Source organism: Gadus morhua, chromosome 2 (assembly GCF_902167405.1).
Source record: "Gadus morhua chromosome 2, gadMor3.0, whole genome shotgun sequence".
NCBI classification, from domain to species: domain Eukaryota; kingdom Metazoa; phylum Chordata; class Actinopteri; order Gadiformes; family Gadidae; genus Gadus; species Gadus morhua.
In genome coordinates this window covers 24,463,447-24,484,929 of record NC_044049.1, presented here as the reverse complement: position 1 = coordinate 24,484,929, position 21,483 = coordinate 24,463,447, and the positions used below count along the sequence as shown (strand labels likewise).

At 47.2% G+C, this 21,483-nt stretch overlaps 3 protein-coding genes across 16 annotated transcripts; 2 read left to right on the top strand and 1 right to left on the bottom strand.

The window, feature by feature from the left end:
• The first annotated feature begins 929 nt into the window (after nucleotides 1-929).
• On the top strand, nucleotides 930-13,332 carry LOC115560549 (SWI/SNF-related matrix-associated actin-dependent regulator of chromatin subfamily E member 1). Of its 14 annotated transcripts, none has more exons than XM_030379987.1 (12): nucleotides 930-1,001; nucleotides 1,510-1,552; nucleotides 3,205-3,248; nucleotides 4,184-4,279; nucleotides 4,810-4,827; nucleotides 5,285-5,377; nucleotides 6,182-6,313; nucleotides 6,987-7,158; nucleotides 8,037-8,209; nucleotides 8,877-8,978; nucleotides 10,587-10,881; nucleotides 11,520-13,332. In XM_030379987.1, the coding sequence occupies exons 2-12, from the start codon at nucleotides 1,546-1,548 to the stop codon at nucleotides 12,074-12,076; spliced, it is 1,689 nt and encodes a 562-aa protein (XP_030235847.1). In that variant the 5' UTR covers nucleotides 930-1,001; nucleotides 1,510-1,545; the 3' UTR covers nucleotides 12,077-13,332. The 14 variants fall into 14 exon arrangements, with proteins under 14 accessions (XP_030235847.1, XP_030235858.1, XP_030235845.1 ...); XM_030379998.1 differs by having other exon boundaries at nucleotides 4,181-4,279; nucleotides 5,285-5,365; XM_030379985.1 differs by having other exon boundaries at nucleotides 4,181-4,279.
• Nucleotides 13,333-13,562: 230 nt separating this feature from the next.
• Nucleotides 13,563-16,400, top strand: si:dkey-283b1.7 (von Willebrand factor C domain-containing protein 2-like). Its single transcript, XM_030380072.1, has 3 exons — nucleotides 13,563-14,072; nucleotides 14,749-14,878; nucleotides 15,900-16,400. Exons 1-3 carry the CDS (start codon nucleotides 13,572-13,574, stop codon nucleotides 16,133-16,135), a joined length of 867 nt encoding a protein of 288 aa, XP_030235932.1. The 5' UTR covers nucleotides 13,563-13,571; the 3' UTR covers nucleotides 16,136-16,400.
• Nucleotides 16,401-16,444: 44 nt separating this feature from the next.
• On the bottom strand, nucleotides 16,445-19,740 carry rpl23 (ribosomal protein L23). Its single transcript, XM_030380087.1, has 5 exons — nucleotides 19,619-19,740; nucleotides 18,634-18,717; nucleotides 18,024-18,152; nucleotides 17,376-17,489; nucleotides 16,445-16,574 (listed from the first exon to the last, which is right to left on the bottom strand). Exons 1-5 carry the CDS (start codon nucleotides 19,629-19,631, stop codon nucleotides 16,492-16,494), a joined length of 423 nt encoding a protein of 140 aa, XP_030235947.1. The 5' UTR covers nucleotides 19,632-19,740; the 3' UTR covers nucleotides 16,445-16,491.
• Between the last annotated feature and the right edge of the window lie 1,743 nt (nucleotides 19,741-21,483).

Below are 21,483 nucleotides of genomic sequence, written 5' to 3'. Positions count from 1 at the left end.
TTCTGATTCGTCGGATGTACACAGTGAACGCTCAGCTTTGCTTGTTGCCAGGAAATGGTATGACAACTATGCCACTTATGGTCCCAGAGGACCTTAAAGGTATTTTATCCTCTGCACCAACTTGGCATCCATCACGACAAACCACACATCCATGGATGGAAGTCAGGTGCAGCGATGTACAGATACGTTTATGGTCAAAATAAGTAATAACAATAGTAAATACGTTTTGGTAATCAAATAACTAATGTATTTCCGTCAACTTAATGTCAAACATACTCTTCTATTTTTGTTTCACGTACATTTGTATTTTACTGATGCAGGTCAATGTGTAGGCCTTGGTGATGAAGAAAGAAGAAGAAAACAGTAGCGCCGAGATCGCTTATTGGCCTGTGGCATGTGCCACCGCGACCACTGACATACGATGCCAATAAACGTTTTATAACATAACAATGTTATGTTATATGTTATGTGTTTATAACATATGTTATGTGTTTATAACATCTCTCTCTGTTATAAAACACATACCATGTTATGTGTTTTATAACATAACCATGTTATGTTTTAAAACAAATTTATAACATAACATGGTATATAATAGGCTAAATAATTTCGACTTTAATAATCATTCTAATATTCAATGTAATTCGGAAAATGTTAATTAATTTGATAAAAACTTCAATGTTGCAATAAAATGTTTTATATAGTATTGTTGTCATTACATTTCAAGGGTCCCGCGAGTACTTTGGTTGCCAGATTGGTTAGATCTAACGGCCTACTAAATATCTAAGATTGCTGACTTTATTTTTGTATAAAACTTAAAATATATTTGTAATATATATATTTATATAAACCGTATTTTACTTGAATTATTAACCATTTTAATTTCATTGGATTACTTAAAATTGTTCAAGGGTTTTCTCGGTCAAGGCAACCCAACCCGTTCGGGAGAAGTCTGCATATCGCCGTCGGGTGACCGAGTGGAGGAAACAAAGGAGCACCCAGTGAGTGCTTTTATTTTGTAAACGAAACATTGAAATTATCTATATTTTAGTTCGTATACATTCCGGTACAGATAATGCTTACTGTAAGCGATGGGTCGGAGTTATTTATTTGATTTAGCTGCGATATTAAACGTTTGTGTGCGGTAAACTATACGGCTGTCCATCGATCGTTAGCCTGTTAGCTACTGTTAGCTTCACTTCTTTATTCACCGATATCTCCACAGTTTATACCGAAGGGAGATATTGGGGCTCTGGGTGGACGATACAGCCTCAATGCATTACAATAGTCATGGTATAAAACTAGGAAAGATCAACATTTGCATTGTCTGAATGGATCTGTGTGTTAGCCGGTGGCTAGCAGGCCGTGTCCGATCACGTTATAGAGCCATTCATTTGTGATTTTAAGTTATACTCTAACTTAATATGTCTGCTCTTTGGTGGACTGCTCGAGTTAGAACAACTTCTCCGTGCAAATGGTTCCTAACGATTTCTTCTTTCTGTAATCCAGGTCCATATGTTGACAAGGGTCTGATTCGCTGCCACCATGTCAAGTAAGCGAGGTGTTTAAACTTCCTTACTATTATGTGAATGATCGTACATTAGTTGAATGTCGAGATGCCAAAACCTGCATGCTATTCTGAGTGATTATACATTAGTTTATTATCGATCTGTTAAAACCTGCATGCTATTATGTGAATGATTGTACATTGGTTGAACGTCGAGGTGATAAAACCTGCATGCTAGTCTCCGAATGAATGTGCATTAGATAGAAAATCTAGGTGTTAAAATATGCATGCTATTCTGAGTGATTGTATATTAGTTTATCGACGTCTCATCACCTGCATGCTTTTCCATGTGTACATTAGTTTAATATTAAGGGGTTAAAACCTGCATGCTATTCTGAGTGATTGTATATTAGTAAATTCAGATTTTCTTTTTTTCTCGTTAAGTCAAAGACATGCATTTGGAGTTTTATGTTTTGCTTTTTTGTGCTTGTTACTTCTCAGGAACTACATTTTCTGCATTTAAAAAATATATTTAGCCTATTGATTTATATCGATACATAATTGATACAATTATTGTTGACGGTCCAATGCTAGTTTCACCACAAGGATAAAACTTTATTGTGTTATAAATGGGTAGAGGTAGCTTGTAATTACTATTTTTATGAGTCCTAGGAGGTCAAAGTTTGGGATCTTTCAAAACATTGAAAGTTTGTGTACTTAATAATTTGTGGTTGCTTTGCCGAAATATGCGATACTTTATCTTTGATGCAAAAATAGGGACCAGTGATTTAGTCCAGATACAGGCCAGTCCATCCTATGTGTGCTTTTAAAAATGAAAATATCGCAGTGTAATAAGACCCATGAGTAAAAATAAGGGTCTTGATCATGATTCATGATTTTGAGTGACTCCACATAAAAACTTTTACATAGCACTTTTTCTTGTGATAATGAAAACACAAATGGTCTTGAGAATGACATGCATCTGACTATTTCCTGGAACACAATCAGTCAGGCACCATAGGTAACGTGAAGTGATGGAGTGAAATCATGACCATACTACTCCAGCATATCGAGAATATCCTAGTTTGGTCATGGCAAAGAATACGATTTATAATAATCTGTGTCCCGACTACTTTTGGACTGCACGATATCTCAGCAACCTTTTATTGCATGGAGATATATATATAAATATATCAAACCATTTTTGTGTATATATATATATATATATATATATATCCATATATATATATATGCACAAAAATGGTTTGTTGGCTCAGTCTTGGATGCATTGCACTTTGCGGAGGCAAACCGTTTCTGGCCCGATCCGCCTTTGTTGATTATCCCCTTAATGCACACCTCAACACTAAACTTATCACTGGACACGGTATCAAACATATGCTAGCTTCCTTGCATCATTTGGGCAACAATGAATAAAATACTTAAAGAGCATGTATTTTACCACCCTGTGTGTGTGTGTGTGTGTGTGTGTGTGCGTGTGCGTGCGTGCGTGCGGGTGGGTTAAGCCTTTTCAAACTGCCCTGTGACATCAGTAGTGGGAGTGTCCAGCTAGATGTATGATGGATAGATAAGCATTCCCCTCGGATGAGTCTGTGTCTGGACGACTGATGTGTCCATCATACATCTGGTTGGCCGTGGCTGTCCCTTGTGGTAAAGAATGTCCTGGTTCTTCTCCGCAGAACGACCGTCCTATGCCCCGCCCCCTCCTCCGGCCCCTGCAGCAGTAAGTATTTTGCGTTATCTTGCAGCCGCTTCCAGTGAAGTCACACACTCGGCATTGAGCTTATTGGGTTTTTATGTGAATGTTCAAGCGTTAACGCTTTATCTAATCTGCCAGGCACTGTGTGCTTCACGTTCAGGTGAGCTAATTCACCTGGTAGTGGTGTTTAGCTGAGTATGTCCCACAATGCGCTGGGTTGGTGATGTTAATTAATGAAAATATTGATTGTTCCTAGTATCTTGACACTATTAGCAAATTGACCGTTCACACCCCATATCGTTTCAGTAAGTAAGGAAGTAGTAAGCCAAGTGATGTTAAGACGATTCAAATGTGCACTAAAGAGAAGGCACTTGAATCCTGTACTCTTGTTTCTTTCTTTATGCAAACTGTTGGCACTGCCATGTTGCTGAAACCTTAACCTCTGCTCTTTGCTGGACCCTTATATTCACTGTGGTAGAGGGTAACTGCTAATCCTGCTGTGTCACTGGCTGCTCAGATAGTTTGGATAGACGTCATGCCCTCATATTTCTGTGTAAGCACAGTAATGGGACCAATGGCACAGGGAGAGCACAGATTTCCTGGCAGTAGATGTCTGTGTTGTTCAAAATAGATTCAAGCTGTGTGTGAGATGCTGTCGTATCTGGAGAGAAAGTTGTCGCACAAGGGGAACATTTTCCCTTTTCTTCCCCTGACATTGTGCCTTGTTTGCTGGCTGATCCGGTTGGCTTTGCCTCGCAACGCGTGCGCACCATGTATGCAAATCATTAACAAACGAGCGGCAAAAAAAAAAAAAAACAGAAATCCCATTTAATTAATTTATCCATTTGAATAGAGTTTTTCTTATCCTTTTTTTTTTCTACGCGTTTCTCCCTCTCCGCTCGTCTTGTTTCGTGCGCCATATCTCATTCGTGTTTTGTCTCATTTGTCTCCATCAGCAGTTGCCCTCCACCCCGGGCTTTGTGGGATACAATCCTTACAGCCATCTGGCCTACAACAACCTGCGCCTGGGAGGGAGCGCGGCGGGCTCCAGCAGGGTAATGCACTGACCTGGACGCACTTATGGGGGCTGGGGTGGGCGGGGAGGGGGTGGTGGGTGGGGGGGGGTGGATGGTGCTGGGACACTAGCAGGACCAACACTAGCTTTCGAAGGGAAGGGCGATTGGATCTGAGTAATGCAAAAATAGTCCACACCACAAGTTAAACAAAGGACAGGAGAGCAGACATCCACACAGGGGAGGGGGGGGGAACATGTTTGAATATAAGATAACCAACGGGGGTTGTTTCTCACAACCAAACTTGTACTTTACGGGAGCAAAACAGAGGCCTCCCCCTTAACGTTGTCATTCGCTCTGCAAGGGTCTCCATCCCCCCCCCCCCCCTGCCCGAGTCATGCTCAGCCCCTCATGCCACAGCTTGTTGTGCTCTGTGCATGATTGCATTATTGATATCATTTGTTTTATGATCACCTGCTGCTCCTTGTTGGTTGACTTCGGCAGCATCGCCGTGCCCCTGTTATCTTTTCTGACTTTTGTGTTCTCCCCCCTCTCTTCTTTTACCTGTTTAGGAGATCACACCAGTGAAGGTTATGAACTCAATTTGTCCTTTCTAGATATTTGTAGTCAGCCACTGGCCACCTCACTATTAATTGATTAAAAGAAAAAAAACACACGCCCCTTGACTTGGGTTTGCTTATTGTACTTGAACACACTCATCCCGTAGATTGTGTAACCAGACGGCATTTAACCCCAAAACACATAATCTGAGCTGGACTGAGCTGCTTTCTGATCCCCATTGATTGATTCTTAGACGTCAGCCAGCGTCTCTACCCTGTTCACCAAGAGAGCCTGTAGTGTTGCCACCATGTGACTTACATCCGATGCTTACTCACATCCTCTCTCCCTCTCCCGTTAACTCCCCCCCCCCCCCCCCCCCCCCCCCCCCCACACACTCTGGCGATCAAAACGACCCCTTGTTCACACCCTCCCCCCTCCCCTCTTCTCTCCCCCCCCGCTCCTTCCCCTCTCTCTCTCTCTCCACAGAACTCCACGGGCGTCACCGTGCCCAAGCCCCCCAAGCCTCCAGACAAGCCCCTGATGCCTTACATGCGGTACAGCCGGAAGGTAAGCAGGAAGGTAAGACACCCATCCACGGTGTCTGCTTTTACTGCTTGTCGGGTCTCCCCACTCCTCTCTCCTCCCCCCCCCCCCGTCCCTCCCACCGTCTCCGCCCTCCTCGCCACTCCTACAACATCATCCGCCCTCACCCGACCTCCACCGCCACCACCACCACCTCCTCCTCCTCCTCCTCCTCCGGACCTCCCAGCACCCGAATGGAAAATTGGGGGTGGGGGCGGGGGGAAGGGGGTGCACCTAGTCGGGGTGGCAGAGGTGACGGGTGAGGGAGAGGCCCGCAGCGATTGGACGACGGAGGCCAGCCGTCACCAGAGCTGCCGTCGCATTGCCGACACACTGGGGGGCACGCCACCCCCCCAAAAAAAAACCACCCATCCCATCATACCGCTCCCTCGTCGCGCTCGCTGGCGCACATGGCCGCTAGTTTTGAAGAGCAACGGTCTTGTCGACATGTCTTGCCTGTTTGTGTGCTCTTCAACACATGTGTTAGTGTGTGTGTGTGTGTGTGTGTGTCATCCGTGATGCGGCTGTCCTTCTGTCCTCTCCGGTCAACCTCCCATCTTCTCCAGTGCTGTCTTTTGATTGGCTTAACAGGTTTCATGCCACGTAGCCATGAGTCGATACCACTAACGCATTTGTTTCAACTCAAGTCTGCGACAGAGCATACCATTTTCCTGAAAACGAAATAATGCAAGTGTGTTTTGCATACCTCTGGCTCTGGCATGAGGCCCTTAGGTGTTACGTTCTGAGCCAAGATGGGGGTTTACAGGTCTGTGTGTGTGTGTGTGTGCGTGTGCACGTCAGGTGTGGGACCAAGTGAAGGCGTCCAACCCAGACCTGAAGCTGTGGGAGATCGGTAAGATCATCGGGGGCATGTGGCGCGACCTGACGGACGAGGAGAAGCAGGACTACCTCAACGAGTACGAGGCCGAGAAGGTGGGTTCACGCCTTTGTATCGCTGTGTGATAACAAGCCGTTCCGAAAATTCGGCCTCTTCTGACATCACAAGTGGGCGTGTCCACCTCCATGTGGGCCGGATCGGTCTACCAGCCTACCCAGTGGACTGTAGTGAACGTCGCTCATCGATCAAACCCACATCACGGTGGACACGCCCACTTGTGACGTTATAAGACGAATCTCAAAACTGCATGTAGCGCCTAATCCCAGGTGCTACATAATTGTGGTATAAAATGTTGAATAACATATTGTGTAAATCTTGTGAATTCCATTATAAGGAATTCACAAGATTTACAAAATACGTTATTTAACATTTCTTTCATTTTTTAATTGTGGTATAAAATGTTGAATGACGTATTTTGTAAATCTTGTGAATTCCTTATAATGGAATTCACAAGATTTACAAAATATGTTATTAATATATTAAATGTTATTTAAAATGTTAAATAACATTTTGTAAATCTTGTGAATTCCTTAAAGGAATTCACAAGATTTACAAAATATGTTATTTAACATTTTATGCCACAATTAAAATTAGTAATAAAATAAACCGACCGTATGGGGCCTTGAGGTAAAAGCCTTCAGCATGCCCTCGTACCGTGTTTCAACTGTCGGACGGCGTGCACTGATTGGACGGTGTCCCCCGGTTCAGATCGAGTACAACGACTCCCTGAAGGCCTACCACAACTCCCCGGCCTACCTGGCCTACGTCAACGCCAAGAACCGCGCCGAGGCGGCCATGGAGGAGGAGAGCCGCCAGAGGCAGACGCGCATGGACAAGGGCGAGCCCTACATGAGCATCCAGCCCGCGGAGGACCCCGACGGTAAGGGGCCCCCTACCACCACCACTCCCCCATGGGACCCCCATGGGACCCCCGGGGGCCGGCTGCTAGGCTGTGTGGAGGCCAGCGCGTGTGCACCACACTATGAACACAGACAGGGCTGAGTCAATGTAATGACTATCTGGTTTTAATAACAATCAATCAATGATTATTAATTTAGTGCTGTCAAGCGATTAAAATATTTATTCGCGGTTAATCGCGTTAATGCCATAGTTAACTCGCGATTAATCGCCAACAAATTGTATATGCTAAATATCCCTTGATTTCCTTGTCCCATTAATTTTTCTCATTTTAATGCTCTTATCAACATGGAGAAGTGCATTGGCTTGCCTTGTGCAAATGTTTTTTTATCGATAACAACATTGGCATATACTGACGATACAAAAAAAAAGCCTATAGTGCAATTAAACAATGAACATACAAACATACTGCCTTGAACATAGCAGTCAGGCTGCTGCTTCTTTGTTTTGAGCCAAAGAAAAAAAAAGAAGAAAAATATTAAATAAGTAAATAAATTGCGATAATAGCGCAATAAAAAAATGAACGCTGCTAAAATTGGCTTGCGTTAACAACGTTAATAACGCGTTTAACAGACGGCACTATTAATGATTATAATAATTAGAATAAATCATTTTATTAATCAATACAATGGAGAGAATATACATTTTCTTACACAGTTCAACCATGGTTTAAATGCATAGATGAAATGAGTGAAGGCTGGTGCAGATGATATACCCTGATGACGTGTAACGGTGTGAACCTCAAGGGTTAGTCTGGGTGAAGACGGTCCACAACGGTGCGAGGGTGGTTAAGAACGTGCCTTCTGTCCCCCCCCCCCTCTGCCCCGGCCCCCCCCTCAGACTACGACGACGGCTTCTCGGTGAAGCACACGGCGGCCGCCCGCTTCCAGAGGAACCACCGGCTGATCAGCGACATCCTGAGCGAGGTGGTGGTGCCCGACGTGCGCTCGGTGGTCACCACCGCCCGCATGCAGGTGCTGAAGAGGCAGGTGCAGTCGCTCATGGTGCACCAGGTAGGAGCTCGCACCTCACCCTCCTCCGTCACCTTCATCGTCCTCCCTCACCTCACTGTCCTCCGTCACCTCACTGTCCTCCGTCACCTTCATCGTCCTCCCTCACCTCACTGTCCTCCGTCACCTCACTGTCCTCCGTCACCTTCATCGTCCTCCGTCACCTCTCTTAGGTCCCCGCTCTGCACTTCTGTGGCGTACCGTGGATTCCATGATCATTTGATCTCATAGTTTTACACCATTTTCCAAATCGATTAATCATGTCTGTTTTAAGTGATCCGTTTTCATAAAAAAAATACCTTGATCATTTATGCAAGGTTTTTATTTTAATGTTGACGAACACAGCACATTGTGTAATGCACCACGAAACAACATGTAGACAAAGGCAGACTTATTCAATTGTAAATGGTTTAAACTTAAAATAATCTCCAACAGACGAATAAGGGGAGCCAAGGGCGACTTGTTTTATAAACGAACGGATAGTTTTTTAAAAAATTAAAAAATAATAAAGTGAGATGATTTAAATAATTACCTGTTGAATATTCCACGTCAGAATAATCGATAGGCTGTCAACCCAGGATTTGTCAACAGACTATTGTTACTATCGTAATCCTGCCGCGAGTGTATCTTGGTGCTTCGTAGCCTCACTCCCCCCCCCCTCCCACCACAGAGGAAGCTGGAGGCGGAGCTTCTGCAGATCGAGGACCGGCACCAGGACAAGAAGAGGCGCTTCCTGGAGACCACGGACTCCTTCAACACCGAGCTGAAGAGGGTGAGGCCCGGGGCCACCTAGCGTTAGGGCCTGGCACTTTGTCCACCTAGCTGTAGGCCCAGGCACTGAGTCCACCTAGCTGTAGGCCCAGGCACTGAGTCCACCTAGCTGTAGGCCCAGGCACTGAGTCCACCTAGCTGTAGGCCCAGGCACTGAGTCCACCTAGCTGTAGGCACAGGGACTGAGATCACCTAGCTGTAGGCCCAGGCACTGAGTCCACCTAGCTGTAGGCCCAGGCACTGAGTCCAACTAGCTGTAGGCCCAGGCACTGAGTCCACCTATCTGTAGGCCCAGGCACTGAGTCCACCTAGCTGTAGGCCCAGGCACTGAGTCCACCTAGCTGTAGGCACAGGGACTGAGATCACATATTCAGTCCCCAAGTCAAAGGCCTGAACTACTACACACATGTAACATGTAAGAGAATAAAATGGTAAATGGACTGAATTTATACAGCGCTGTTCTAACCAGTGGCCGCTCAAAGCGCTTTACAATATGGCCTCACACTCACCCGTTCATGCACACATTGACACACTGATGGCGGTGTCGACCGCACAGGGCGACAGCCAGCTCGTCCGGGGTAGTAAGGGCGAGGTGTTCTCGTATTGCAGTATTTGCGTGTCCACCCCTTCCAAAAAGCGCTTGCCTGGTCTTCCAGTGGCTGGGTGAGTTGTCGTTAGAAGGGAATATCAAACCCTTCACTGTGGGTGAGATGGCGGTGGATGACCGTGACTGACCAATCTCAATCAGTGTTGGGACAAACGACCAAACAACCAAAGCTCACAGGAGCAGCTGTGAACACGATCGTTAAAACCAAAGTCACCGTTCTCTAGGTGCCTGGTAGCTGCAGAACGATCAGGTACACGTGGCTGTCAGGTTGTCAGAGTATATGGCTCACATGGCTAATAGGAACAGCCCTTAAAGTTGCAATGTGTACATTAGGTCACTGATGGTTAGTATTTCAGAGTCTTACAGTATTAAAAGTATTCAGTCCACTGTAACTAGCAGTGACCAGATCTAGCGTAGCTCGGCTGGCTAGGTGGCATTGGATGCATTTTGGAGTGTCAATAGTACTATTCTTGTAAACAAAGCGGTAAAGGCGGGCCAGCATATCTGATTTGGAGTATATATCATTTATAGGATGGGATTTCGAACATTATTGAAATCTCTAGAAATCATCATTCAGGTTATTCAAGCTAGGAGATAGTGTTATTGTTACACACTGTGACTTTTAAGTGTTCGACCACGGACTATGGGCTCAGTTATGATCCCACGTCGACGCAACGTATTGAACCGCAGACGCTTCGACGCAGTCCCTGACTTGTTTTGGGCTTGTGTGTCGGGTTTCGGTGAGCGGACCCGTCACAGCACCGTGCTGCTGGGACTGCAAGGGACGCACGTCCAGGCCCTCGCGTCGGGACGCAAAGGAAAAGGGGTCCGTCACCCCCCTTTGGGTTGCGTGAACGTGGCTCCCGAACTGAGCCTTAAAGGTCCCATGGCGTGAAACCAGGTGCCACGCCATTGGTCCTTTTAAGGCCTCACACGGAGGAGCTGTGGTCCCCATTTGTGGTATCCTCACCCCCCCCTCTCTGTGCCTTCCTCCCCTTCCAGCTGTGCAGCCAGAAGGTGGAGGTGGACATGGACAAGCTGGCGGCGGAGATGGCGGCCGCGGAAGAGGCGGCGCGGCGGCGGGCCGAGGAGCGGGAGCGCGAGGCGGCGGAGCAGGCGGAGAAGGCGGCGCTGCAGGCCCAGGAGCGGCAGCAGCAGCAGCAGGAGGCCGTGAGCAAAGCGGCGGCGGCGGCGGCAGCGGCCGCTAGCAGCGCCGCTAGCGCCGCCGCCACCGCCGAGCAGAGGGACACGGCGTCCGCAGGGCCCGGGGACGACGTGCCCACGCCCATGGAGACAGGTGAGAAGGGGGAGGGAGAGGGAGGGAGGGGGAGAGACAGGTGAGCACACACAGAGACACACAGAGACAGAGAGAGAGAGAGGTAGACAGGGAGAGGGGGAGGCAGGGAGGGGGGAGAGAGGGAGGAGGGGGCAGAGAGAGGGAGGGAGGGAGAGAGACAGGGAGAGGGGGGAGGGGGAGAGAGAGACAGGTGAGCACACACAGACACACAGAGAGAGAGGGAGAGAGGGAAGGGGGGGAGGGGAGGGGGAAGAGAGGGAGAGGAAGGTAGAGAGACAGGTGAGCCCAGAGAGGGAGGGAGAGAGAGAGAGAGGCTTGTTTTGAGTGGGTGAGGCAGAGGCTGTTTGGTTTCAGAGGTTTGTTCCAAATGACGCAAAGTCCACCCGTCCCCGACCAATGAGCCTAGCCGCCCGTGTGACTAATCCTCACACCTCCCCGCACAAAACAAACTCGCTGCCTTCTCTGTGGCGATCAACAAGCGTGTATGAATGTCTCCACTCTCAGGCCTTTTAATGAGTTGTAAATCATTCTATATTATTGAAAACAATAAATGCTGTTGATGTCCCGATCCGAGTCGACCTTTAACCCGTCGTAGCCCCGCCGCTGACGCCTCCTCCCCCCCGTGTGTTGCCCCCCAGACGACGCCCCGTCCTCCGCGGCCGAGGCCTCCCCCAGCCCCCAGTCGGCCGACCTCCCCCCCGCCGCCCCCACGGACAAGGCCAGCCCGGCGCCCGCCGAGCCCCCCCGTGAGAGCGGCCCGCCCCCGGCCAGCGCGGCGGCAGCGGCCGCCGGCGCCACCACGGCCGCCACCAACAGCGAGGAGAGCAGCAGCAGCATGAGCAGCGGGCCCCCCGCCTCCCCCGACCGGCCCCCCGAGCGCTCCTCCTCTGCCGCGCCCGGGCCCGCCGGTGGCCCCGACGGGGGGCCCCGCACGCCGCGGGAGCCCAGCCCGGGCGCCGCCTCCAACCCGCCGCAGTCCCCGCCTTCGACCACGCCCCCTGCTCAGGCCACGCCTCCCGCCGCTGCCCCTTCCTCCTCCTCCTCCTCCTCCTCTTCCTCCTCCTCCTCCACCACTACGGCTTCGGCTGCTGCTTCGGCGGCGGCGGCGGCTGCTTCAGAGGAGCCCGCCCCCTCCCCGCGCCCGCCGTCCCTCCCACCACAGCCCCCGGCCGCCGGCAACCAGACGGGCCAGTAGGGCCCGTCAGGGTACTGCAGGGTCTAGTAGAGCCAGGGCCGGCCCGTCAGGGTACTGCAGGGTCTACGCGTGTTCCCGTTTATTTTTTTTCTTCTATATTATTTTTAATTCCTTCTCCGGGCACATTAGGATGGATGAAAGTCGTCTTTCTTGTGAAATGCCACCACACGACATAGTCACGTCCCCAAACAGTCCCATCCCAACACGTATCAAGGTCCCCCCCCCCCCCCCCCCACACACACACAGTCACGTCCACACACACTCGGGGCTCCAGGCTCTCGGTTGGTTCCCATCCGAGGACTCGGCTGTGGTCACCCGCCACACACACGTGTCTGACCGATCTGGCACGAGGCTGACCAATCACCTCGCGGCCCGGTTTCGGCTCGGTTGTTGACATCCTCGTCCCAGATTCCCTGATTCTGTCCTGCATACACACATCTTAGAACTGTCAGAACCCACTCCTACTTCAGTGTGTGTGTGTGTGTGTGTGTGTGTGTCTGTTCCTCATGGTCGGTCCAGTGTGAACGGACCTCAATAGAAGCTAATATCCCTCTAGTCATTTTTGCTTTTATATATTATTTCTTCTGTTCTCCCCTTCTTTGAATCCAACCCACGCAATCGTTGATTCAGGATAACGAAAACCGTTTTGTAGAATCGTTTCTTGTTTGTTGACTTCCTTGTAGGCACACATAAATGGTCTTTAGCCTTTGTCCAAATAAATCTGGGTCTGACTCCTGCCTGTTTTTTAAACTAAACGTGGAAGTATTGGTTTTTCGGGTGGCTCTTTCATGCATTCCTAGAGAAATATCTGTTTTACAACTCGCTCCTGTTTTGCATAATGCTACCAATGGACTCCCAATAGGATGCTAGTCTTATAATATATTCAATATTCAAATTTGGTTTGTGAGTATTGGACTCTTGTTCGAAAGAAATATTTTCACTGTGCGACACCCAAACTTTATATCTAGATTCAATTAAAATGTTTTTAGATTTGGATTAATGGTCAAAACTATTGAAGTTGCATTAAAATACTTTTTTTTTATCATTATTTCGTTTTTGTAGATGTAACTCATCCCCCCCTCACAACATAAGCCCGACAAACTACAGGACTCATTCCTATATCGACCTCTTGAGCATCGAAATGTTATTTTCCTTACTTGAATGGGGCGGTTTTTAGTATTAAGGCTCTGCATTTTTTATTCTTTATTTTGTACATTGTTATCTTATGCCTATTAAAAGATGACCTCTTTCTTTCAGTGGTGTGTGGTTTATTTGAATGAATCAATCTTACACTCGCAATCAAATAGAAAATGTAAATATCAGAACGTATCTAGTGCGTATTTATAATATTGAAGCTGGTGAGGTCATATCGGAGGCGCAAATGATCGGTGGAAGTTTATTCGATTACAATAACGACTGTTATTGTCCTATACGGCCATTTACCATGTTTGAGCCATATCGGGTTTGGCCACAGGAGGAGTCCCCAGAGGCGGCTATGTGCGCATCTTCGTCACCAGCTACACACGCCTGTTGGAGGAAAGGCGCACTGAGTCTCCGCGTATTGCACATAGTTATCACAGTAGTAGAGTCACAGTTACAACTTATTATAGACATAATAATGAGCTCCAGGAATAGCGCGCAGTGCTTCACCGTCACCCTACTACTTATTTCCCAGAGTCTGCAGATTCCCAGAGTCGCGGCGGAATATTCTTCCTCTAAAAGCGACTCGGACTACGAGTTCGGTGACTACCGGGGAAAGTGGTGCATCGACGACCACGGCTTCGTGTACGCCATCGGAGAAGTTTACAACCCGAGCCCCACGGCGTGCCCGTGCACCTGCACCGTTGACGGCCCCGTGTGCGTGCGGCCCAAGTGTCCCCGCGTGCACCCCCGGTGTACCCGCATCAGGTACAAGGCGTGCTGCCCCGTGTGCGAGGCGGTGGCCAAGGTGTGCGTCTACGGGGGCAAGACGTACCGGCTCCTGGAGGAATTCAGGGTGAATATGTGCCGAGCTACTTCCCGGCGCGTTTCTTAACGTGTCATATTACTTTAATCTATTATCTTACTTATCAATAATCGTATCTATAAATTGGATTATGTAAAGTTAAAGTTATACAAAGAGAACTACCCTACCGTTTTGCACGTGCATTAGTCCGTCATAGTGAGAGATGTCGATAATTGATTAGATATGATGTAACCGATGATGTGTTGGTCAACTGATTTGTTGTTGACATGATAATAGGCAATCGATAATAGGCCCATAACACAACGACCAACACTGGCAATGCATGGGTGTAGATGTTTGTCCAACATTAAGGGTTTTCCAGTTAAGTGCACGCAGGTGTCATATTTAGGTATATTGCGCTTCCAATAGAAAAGTATAGTCTATGAAAAAGCGTCACTATGGTTTTATTGACCATGTGAGGAGGCATGTGCATTGATGCATGTTGACCCATATCCTTACCTAAAACTTAACTTTACCTAAAAACCATATCCTTACCTAACTTTTAACAAATCTTGAATGGTATTTTGGTATAGGTATCTATGCATGTTAACACCAATGTGAAAGAGACTGTAAGTCCAAATTGAAGTCATACAGTAGGAGCCTACATTATCGACAACATCGAGATGGCCCTTAATTGACCGTGTTGTTTCCGTGCCTCGTGCGCCAGTTGTCCCGCTGCGAGCGTTGTCGCTGCGAGGCCAACAGAGAGGTGTACTGCTCCATCTCCGACTGCCCCGCCCCCCACTGTGTCGACCCCTCCTTCGAGCCCAAGCAATGCTGCCCGGTCTGCAAGTCCGGTAAAGACCACTTTATGTTTTAAGTTCAGAGTTGCATTTCATGTTGTGAACGTGTTAATGGTCATATGTTGTGTTTGGCTGTCACACATAATGCATGAACAAACGCTGGTATACACACACACGCAACATTTCCACTTGACCTCCCGCGGAGCTGATGTCTAAAATTAGTCCCTTCTCAGTGGGATGTGTTTTAACTGGGCGGTGGTGGTGGTTACGTCACCACACCCACCGCTGTGGAAATGGCCCCATTATACTCACATGTGGACAGAGGAGGAGACATTGATGAGGGGCATAATAAATAGACCACACACAAATAGACCATCGTATTATTGCGTTATATCAAAATAAGATATTCTAAGTTTTATATAATATGAAAGTCTTGTGTTTGCAATTACTCACCATTTTATTTATAAATGGACGTCTAATATTTGAACGTTTACAGTTTGGCACATTTGGTGAAAGTTTTGGCAATCGATGCTTCGCATTGCTGGTCATCTTTATCCGTTGAGTCTACAGGGTTCTCGTGACTAGTGGGTGTACTACATTTACAGTCCAGTAGATTGCGCTACTTCACCTCAAACTTGTTTAAACCCCTCAGACAACATCGATCATATCACATTTATATAACAATGTTGACTTTCAGGATTTATTGTCATGACACCGTTCTAATGCGAGTTAACTTGAAACAATGGCCAATGACTGGTGTTAGTGAATTGAGGATGAAATAAAGGGGCAGGCTATCCATAAAGGTGAACGACTCAAGCCATCGGTTGAAGCTGGCACTGGACATACTGCCTCCAGCCCGCCTGCCAGCAGCGGGTCTGTTTTCAGGAGACCTGGCATAGCGTGCGTCACGTGACACCTCAGATACATGGCAGACATATGGTCACCATGGAACCATAACAGTGTAGTTTACGTTTTGAAATTCACACCCTCTTGTTCATTACATTGAGAGACCTGCACTTTTGAGATGAATATCAACATTTTGCTTAACTTTTACTTATCGTTTTCCGTCCCAAAGGTCCCAACTGTTACGCCGGGAGCCAGATAATCCCTGCAGGAGAGCGAGTGGACATGGACAGAACCGTGTGCTACTGCACCTACCGGGAGGGATCCTGGCACATCCACCCCCATGCCACCTGCGAAGACCAGCCCCCGGACAGCCCTCCTCCAGCCACTGAGGCGGAGGTCCGCAGGAGCAACGACGAGGAATACAGAGGCCGGGGGTTCGGCCCCAGATGGGACGCGATACCCTGACCCACTAGTGACGGCCCCGTGCACCAATTACACCGGATCACAAGTCACTTCCTTAATGGAGCCACCCCCCCACCCCGAGTAGTTTGAGTTCATCACTGCACTCTTGTTTCTTGTCAACCACTTCCCTCTTTATAGTTTCTAATACCGCTTTATCCCACACCACTGTATAGCACATAACTCGTTATTTGAACATGTTAAATGCCATTAAACAATGTTGTTACTGTGTACGTTTATAATAAAGTCTGCAATAAAATCCCAAAATACATTTCCTCTGACTGCATTAGAGATAAACCACACCATGAGACCGGACCGACTTTACAACAGTTTTTATTGAAAACAAGACGTGTCGGGTCAACTCAGGCTATGCTTCCAGCGTTGGATGCGATCCTCGGCCACAGATCCGCGCATTCCTTGGCCACAGGACCTGTGATGGCAGAACCTGAAGAGGAATGAGAAGTCAGTACGAGAAGAGCAAAACACTGGTCATACTTTTAACAACTTCAGAACCGAGCATGCAGGAAAAAAAAATCAAATCAATTGTTATCCGGATATGTTGTCAAACCCTTAAAAGTTGCAAGGTGTAACAATAACCCTAGCTCATAGCTTTTAAGAACCTGAATGTTGATAGATTTAATGCAAATAATTTTACCAAAAATCACATCCTCTAGCCGATTATATCCCCCAAATAAGATATGCTTGCCATCCTTTGCTTACCAGAATGATACTATTGAAACTCCTAAAACCCCTCCCACATAGCCATCCGAGTTAAACTAGATCGGGTAACAGCTAGTTAGTGGACTGAATACTCTTAATACTAACAGTCTCGAAATACTACCCGTGACCGTGAGTGGCTTAATCACAGTTAAGCAAATGGCATCGCAACATAAAGGGCAGCTCCTATTAACCATACGAGCAATATACCCTGACCCCCACAGCCAAATGCACCCGATCAATCTGCCTTTACCCAGTACCTAGAGACCGTCTTGGTTTTTACAGTAAAGTGCAGAGCTGCTCCTATAAGCTTTAGTTGATTGGTTAAACTGAGGTTTGGTTTGTCCCAACACTGATTGAGATTGGTCAGTCACGGTCATCCACCGCCATCTCACCCACAGTGAAGGGATTGATATTCCCTTCTTACGACAACTCACCCAGCCACTGGGAGACCGGGCAAGCGCTTTTTGGAAGGGGTGGGCATGCAAACACTGCATTGAAGTTGAACCCAGTACGGCATGAGGCTCACCTTTCATTTCTCCTTTGACGTTTACTATGACCCCCGCATTGTCTTCAAAGTAAAGGAAGACGCCGTCTTTTCGTCGATACGACTTCCGCTGCCGTATCACCACCGCAGGATGCACTGTGGAGAGATGGGGATGGTTTAGTCAAAGCTATACAAGTCGAGGTCCACAAGTTTACCTTCCTCCGAGCCTGACGCCCCCAACACCAATGACTCAACACGGGCCAAACAGTTGGGACTTGGTCAAGGATGGAAAGCAACCGGCGATGTTAGCGATGTTGTTAACGATCACAGCAGGAAGGGTTTGTCCCAACACTGATTGAGATTGGTCAGTCATGGTTATCCACCGCCATCTCACCCACAGTGAAGGGTTTAATATTCCCTTCTAACGACAACTCACCCAGCCACTGGGAGACCGGGCAAGCGCTTTTTGGAAGGGGTGGGGGTACACAGGTTACTCCTTTACTGAAGGAGCTTTATTCTGAGTCAATAAGGCGGTCTAGCATCACAAAAAATGTAATGCACTTCTAATCGTCCAAATGAAAAAAAGACTATCATCATATGATAGCCATTCGCAAGGACTGTAAATCGCGGTGCACGTTAACACTCGTGTACATTAGGTGAGAACCAAGGCGCTCAATTTTAAGTACTTACCCTTTTTTCTGAGTTCTGGCTTGCCTTTCTTCACTGTTGCCATCACCATGTCACCCACTCCAGCAGCGGGCAGCCTGTTCAGACGACCCTTGATGCCCTTCACAGAGATGATGTACAGGTTTTTGGCCCCTTCAAGGAAAGGTGGAGGAGACAGAGCACAAGACCCGATGAGATCAACAGCAGAGCCCACAAGAGACACTGATCACAGGAGCCGGCATGACACCCAGCTGACCCAGTCTTACTATTGACTGGTATCCAGCTGAATTAAAGTTAAACCAATAAGATAAACATGAAAAATCGGTTGCTACAGAACACAGCTCTCGAAACTTTGGAATAAAGTCGAAAGTACTCGTTTTGGTTTGTACCAACACTGATTGAGATTAGTCAGTCACGGAAATGCACCGCCATCTCACCCACAGTGAAGGGATTGATATTCCCTTCTTACGACAACTCACCCAGCCACTGGGAGACCAGGCAAGCGCTTTTTGGAAGGGGTGGCGACACTTAACCCACCAGCGAATAATTGCATTTACATTTCTTAACAATCAACAGGCCTCTCCTGGGGCTGGCACATGGGACACCTGAAAGGCCAAGTCAAGTCTGTTCTCACCTGTGTTGTCAGCGCAGTTGATAACCGCACCCACTGGGAGACCCAGTGAGATGCGGAACTTTGCTCCAGATGACCCACCACGTCCTGTTGAACAGAACCGAAAACACACACGTCAGTAACTCGCATTGTTTTCCATTGAGAGAAGCAAACCTGCAACAGGCACAGCTAACTCAATACAAGCGTCTCGACTCTTACGCGTACCAACTGAAATAATTGATGGGAGCCGTCAATGCATACCAATTTAGGCTTTTCCACCAAGATTGCAGCTGCTTATGGTTTGTACCAACACTGATTGAGATTGGTCAGTCATTGAAAATACCGCCATCTCACCCACAGTGAAGGGATTGATATTCCCTTCTAACGACAACTCACCCAGCCACTAGACAGACCAGGCAAGCGCTTTTTGGAAGGGGTGGGAGATCGAGACCCACCGGCAGACATGCAACCACAATGTACTAGGACACCACTTCTGCACGTTCACTAATTCTTAAGACTAAATGTTTCTCAAAGCATGATAATGACTATAAAATAAAAAAGCATTAACGCAAACAGCTCGACCACATTATAGCAATAAACACTATGGCGTCCATGCTTCACGGTTGTAATTCAAGTCAATTCGAAGATGTTAGCATTAGCTTCAGTTGATGCACTTAAAAGTCAACATTAGTTAATGTGTTCATACCTTTGTCAAATTTTAGTAACACAACGTATTAAAAAGCCTCTTCCACGTTGTCCCCGAAGGAAAAGAACCAATATATCCGAACCCATTTTCGCCTTATCGTTTAAAGGCTAGCTAGCTACATGGGCTCCTGTAACTAGCCAACACCAAAACAGGTCAAATCTATCAAATTGTTTTCTCGAATTAAACAATACACGCATAGCTGTCAGCGCAGGATACATTACAAAAACAAGTATGATTTTCAGCTCGGATGAAGAAGTCTTAATGTCAGATGGATGTAGATATTGGAAGGCAATCTCACCGTACCTCTCTTAGACATTGCGGCCGAAGGGAAAGAGGACGACGGAAAAAGGAATTGTGGGATATAACGATGAGCAGATCACCATCCGGGTCGATGCTATAGCCCCTCGGTGCGCTTACAGCGCCATCCAGTGTCGACTTCGAGAACAAATAAGCACATGTGTACATTTCGAGAGGGGTTGTTTCACGCGTTGCCCATGGGATCCACGATAATCATCAGTGATGAGTGGCGTAGGTTTAATTTGAATAGTTTTTTTTATTAATTCCTATAGGCCCGTTTTGCATTAATTTGTGATGGAAATCTCACATTTATGAAACTAATTGTTTGCATTCTTGTATTGTTTTTATCCAAAAACACTTAGTTTTACTTTTTTTATTATACTATTGATGTATTGAAGGTGCTGGTTCAATGAGTGTTATTAAAGAAGAGTTGAGGTCAAAATGATATATTTGATCTTTAAAAGTTTAGGTATAACCAGAGGAGCTACAACTAAATGTGGGCCGTCTCCTCTCTGGTTGTTCTAATGATCTAGTGACCCAGACACATTCCCATAACCTTCATGTCCTGTGTCCCATGGCGCAGTGTGTGTGTCTAGTGTCTTAAGTGTGTATGTCAGGTACAGATGTGTGTTTTCTTTACGTAAACCACTGTTCAGATATCATCGCTATATGCTCTCTCGAAGGTCAGAGACTGGTCTGGTTGCTGTGATCCTTCTATAGAGAAACACGTGTTAATGGTCATGAAACACGACGAGAAACAGAGAACCTCACCATACCGAAACAACCAACACCTTGTCTGTTTATTCCCAACCATGTTCTGTAGCATGCCTCCTCATGATACTCTGACCCTGCTGGGATCTACAGAGCTCCCCTAGTAAAGCACATGGAGCCCAAGAGCATTTAGGGCACTAACAGTGGAGCAGTTCATAGGTCAGGGAATAGTCCACGTTCTGTCTGGTGTGTAGGGGGCAGGGGTCTGGTTCTCTAGTGTGAGGGCCAAGGGGCTGGTTCTCTAGTGTGAGGGCCAAGGGGCTGGTTCTCTAGTGTGAGGGCCAAGGGGCCGGTTCTCTAGTGTGAGGGCCAAGGAGCTGATTCTCTAGTGTGAGGGCCAAGGGGCCGGTTCTCTAGTGTGGGGGTCAAGGGGCCGGTTCTCTAGTGTGAGGGCCAAGGGGCCGGTTCTCTTCTAGTGTGGGGGTCAAGGGGCCGGTTCTCTAGTGTGAGGGCCAAGGGGCCGGTTCTCTTCTAGTGTGAGGGCCAAGTGTATGGGGTCTTCTCTGGGGGCTCCAGAGATCACTTTGCCTCGTGATTTCACTGCAGCTGCATATACTATGTACTACAGCTATATGTACCAAGTTCTACATCTGCATGCATCTAATAGTTACATCTACTACAGCTGCATGTACAGATTTACAGGACACCCGAACTGGTAATCATTCCCCCAAAGCAAAAACAAACAATTTGAATATGTCCTATTCTGAGGCTTCCGAAATCAAACTTTATTTTGATCAACATGGAAAAAGTATTACAAGAACCACCTTCTTCAATCTTGAAGAGACGGAAATCAGACCATTGTTTGTCCAAATTTTCAAAATGTTTTAATTGCTGCTCCACACACACACACACACACACACACACACACACACACACACACACACACACACACACACACACACACACACACACACACACACACACACACACACACACACACAAAATGTCTTTATTTGTAAAAAAATAAATTAACAATTTAACTCAATAACATTTGTTAACCCCAGTAAAAACCCATAAACAGCCTTGAAAAGCATAACGGCTCCAAGGATGAACGTTGTTCTTCAGGACAAGCCCCCCGACGTTGATCCCCCCCCCTTTAA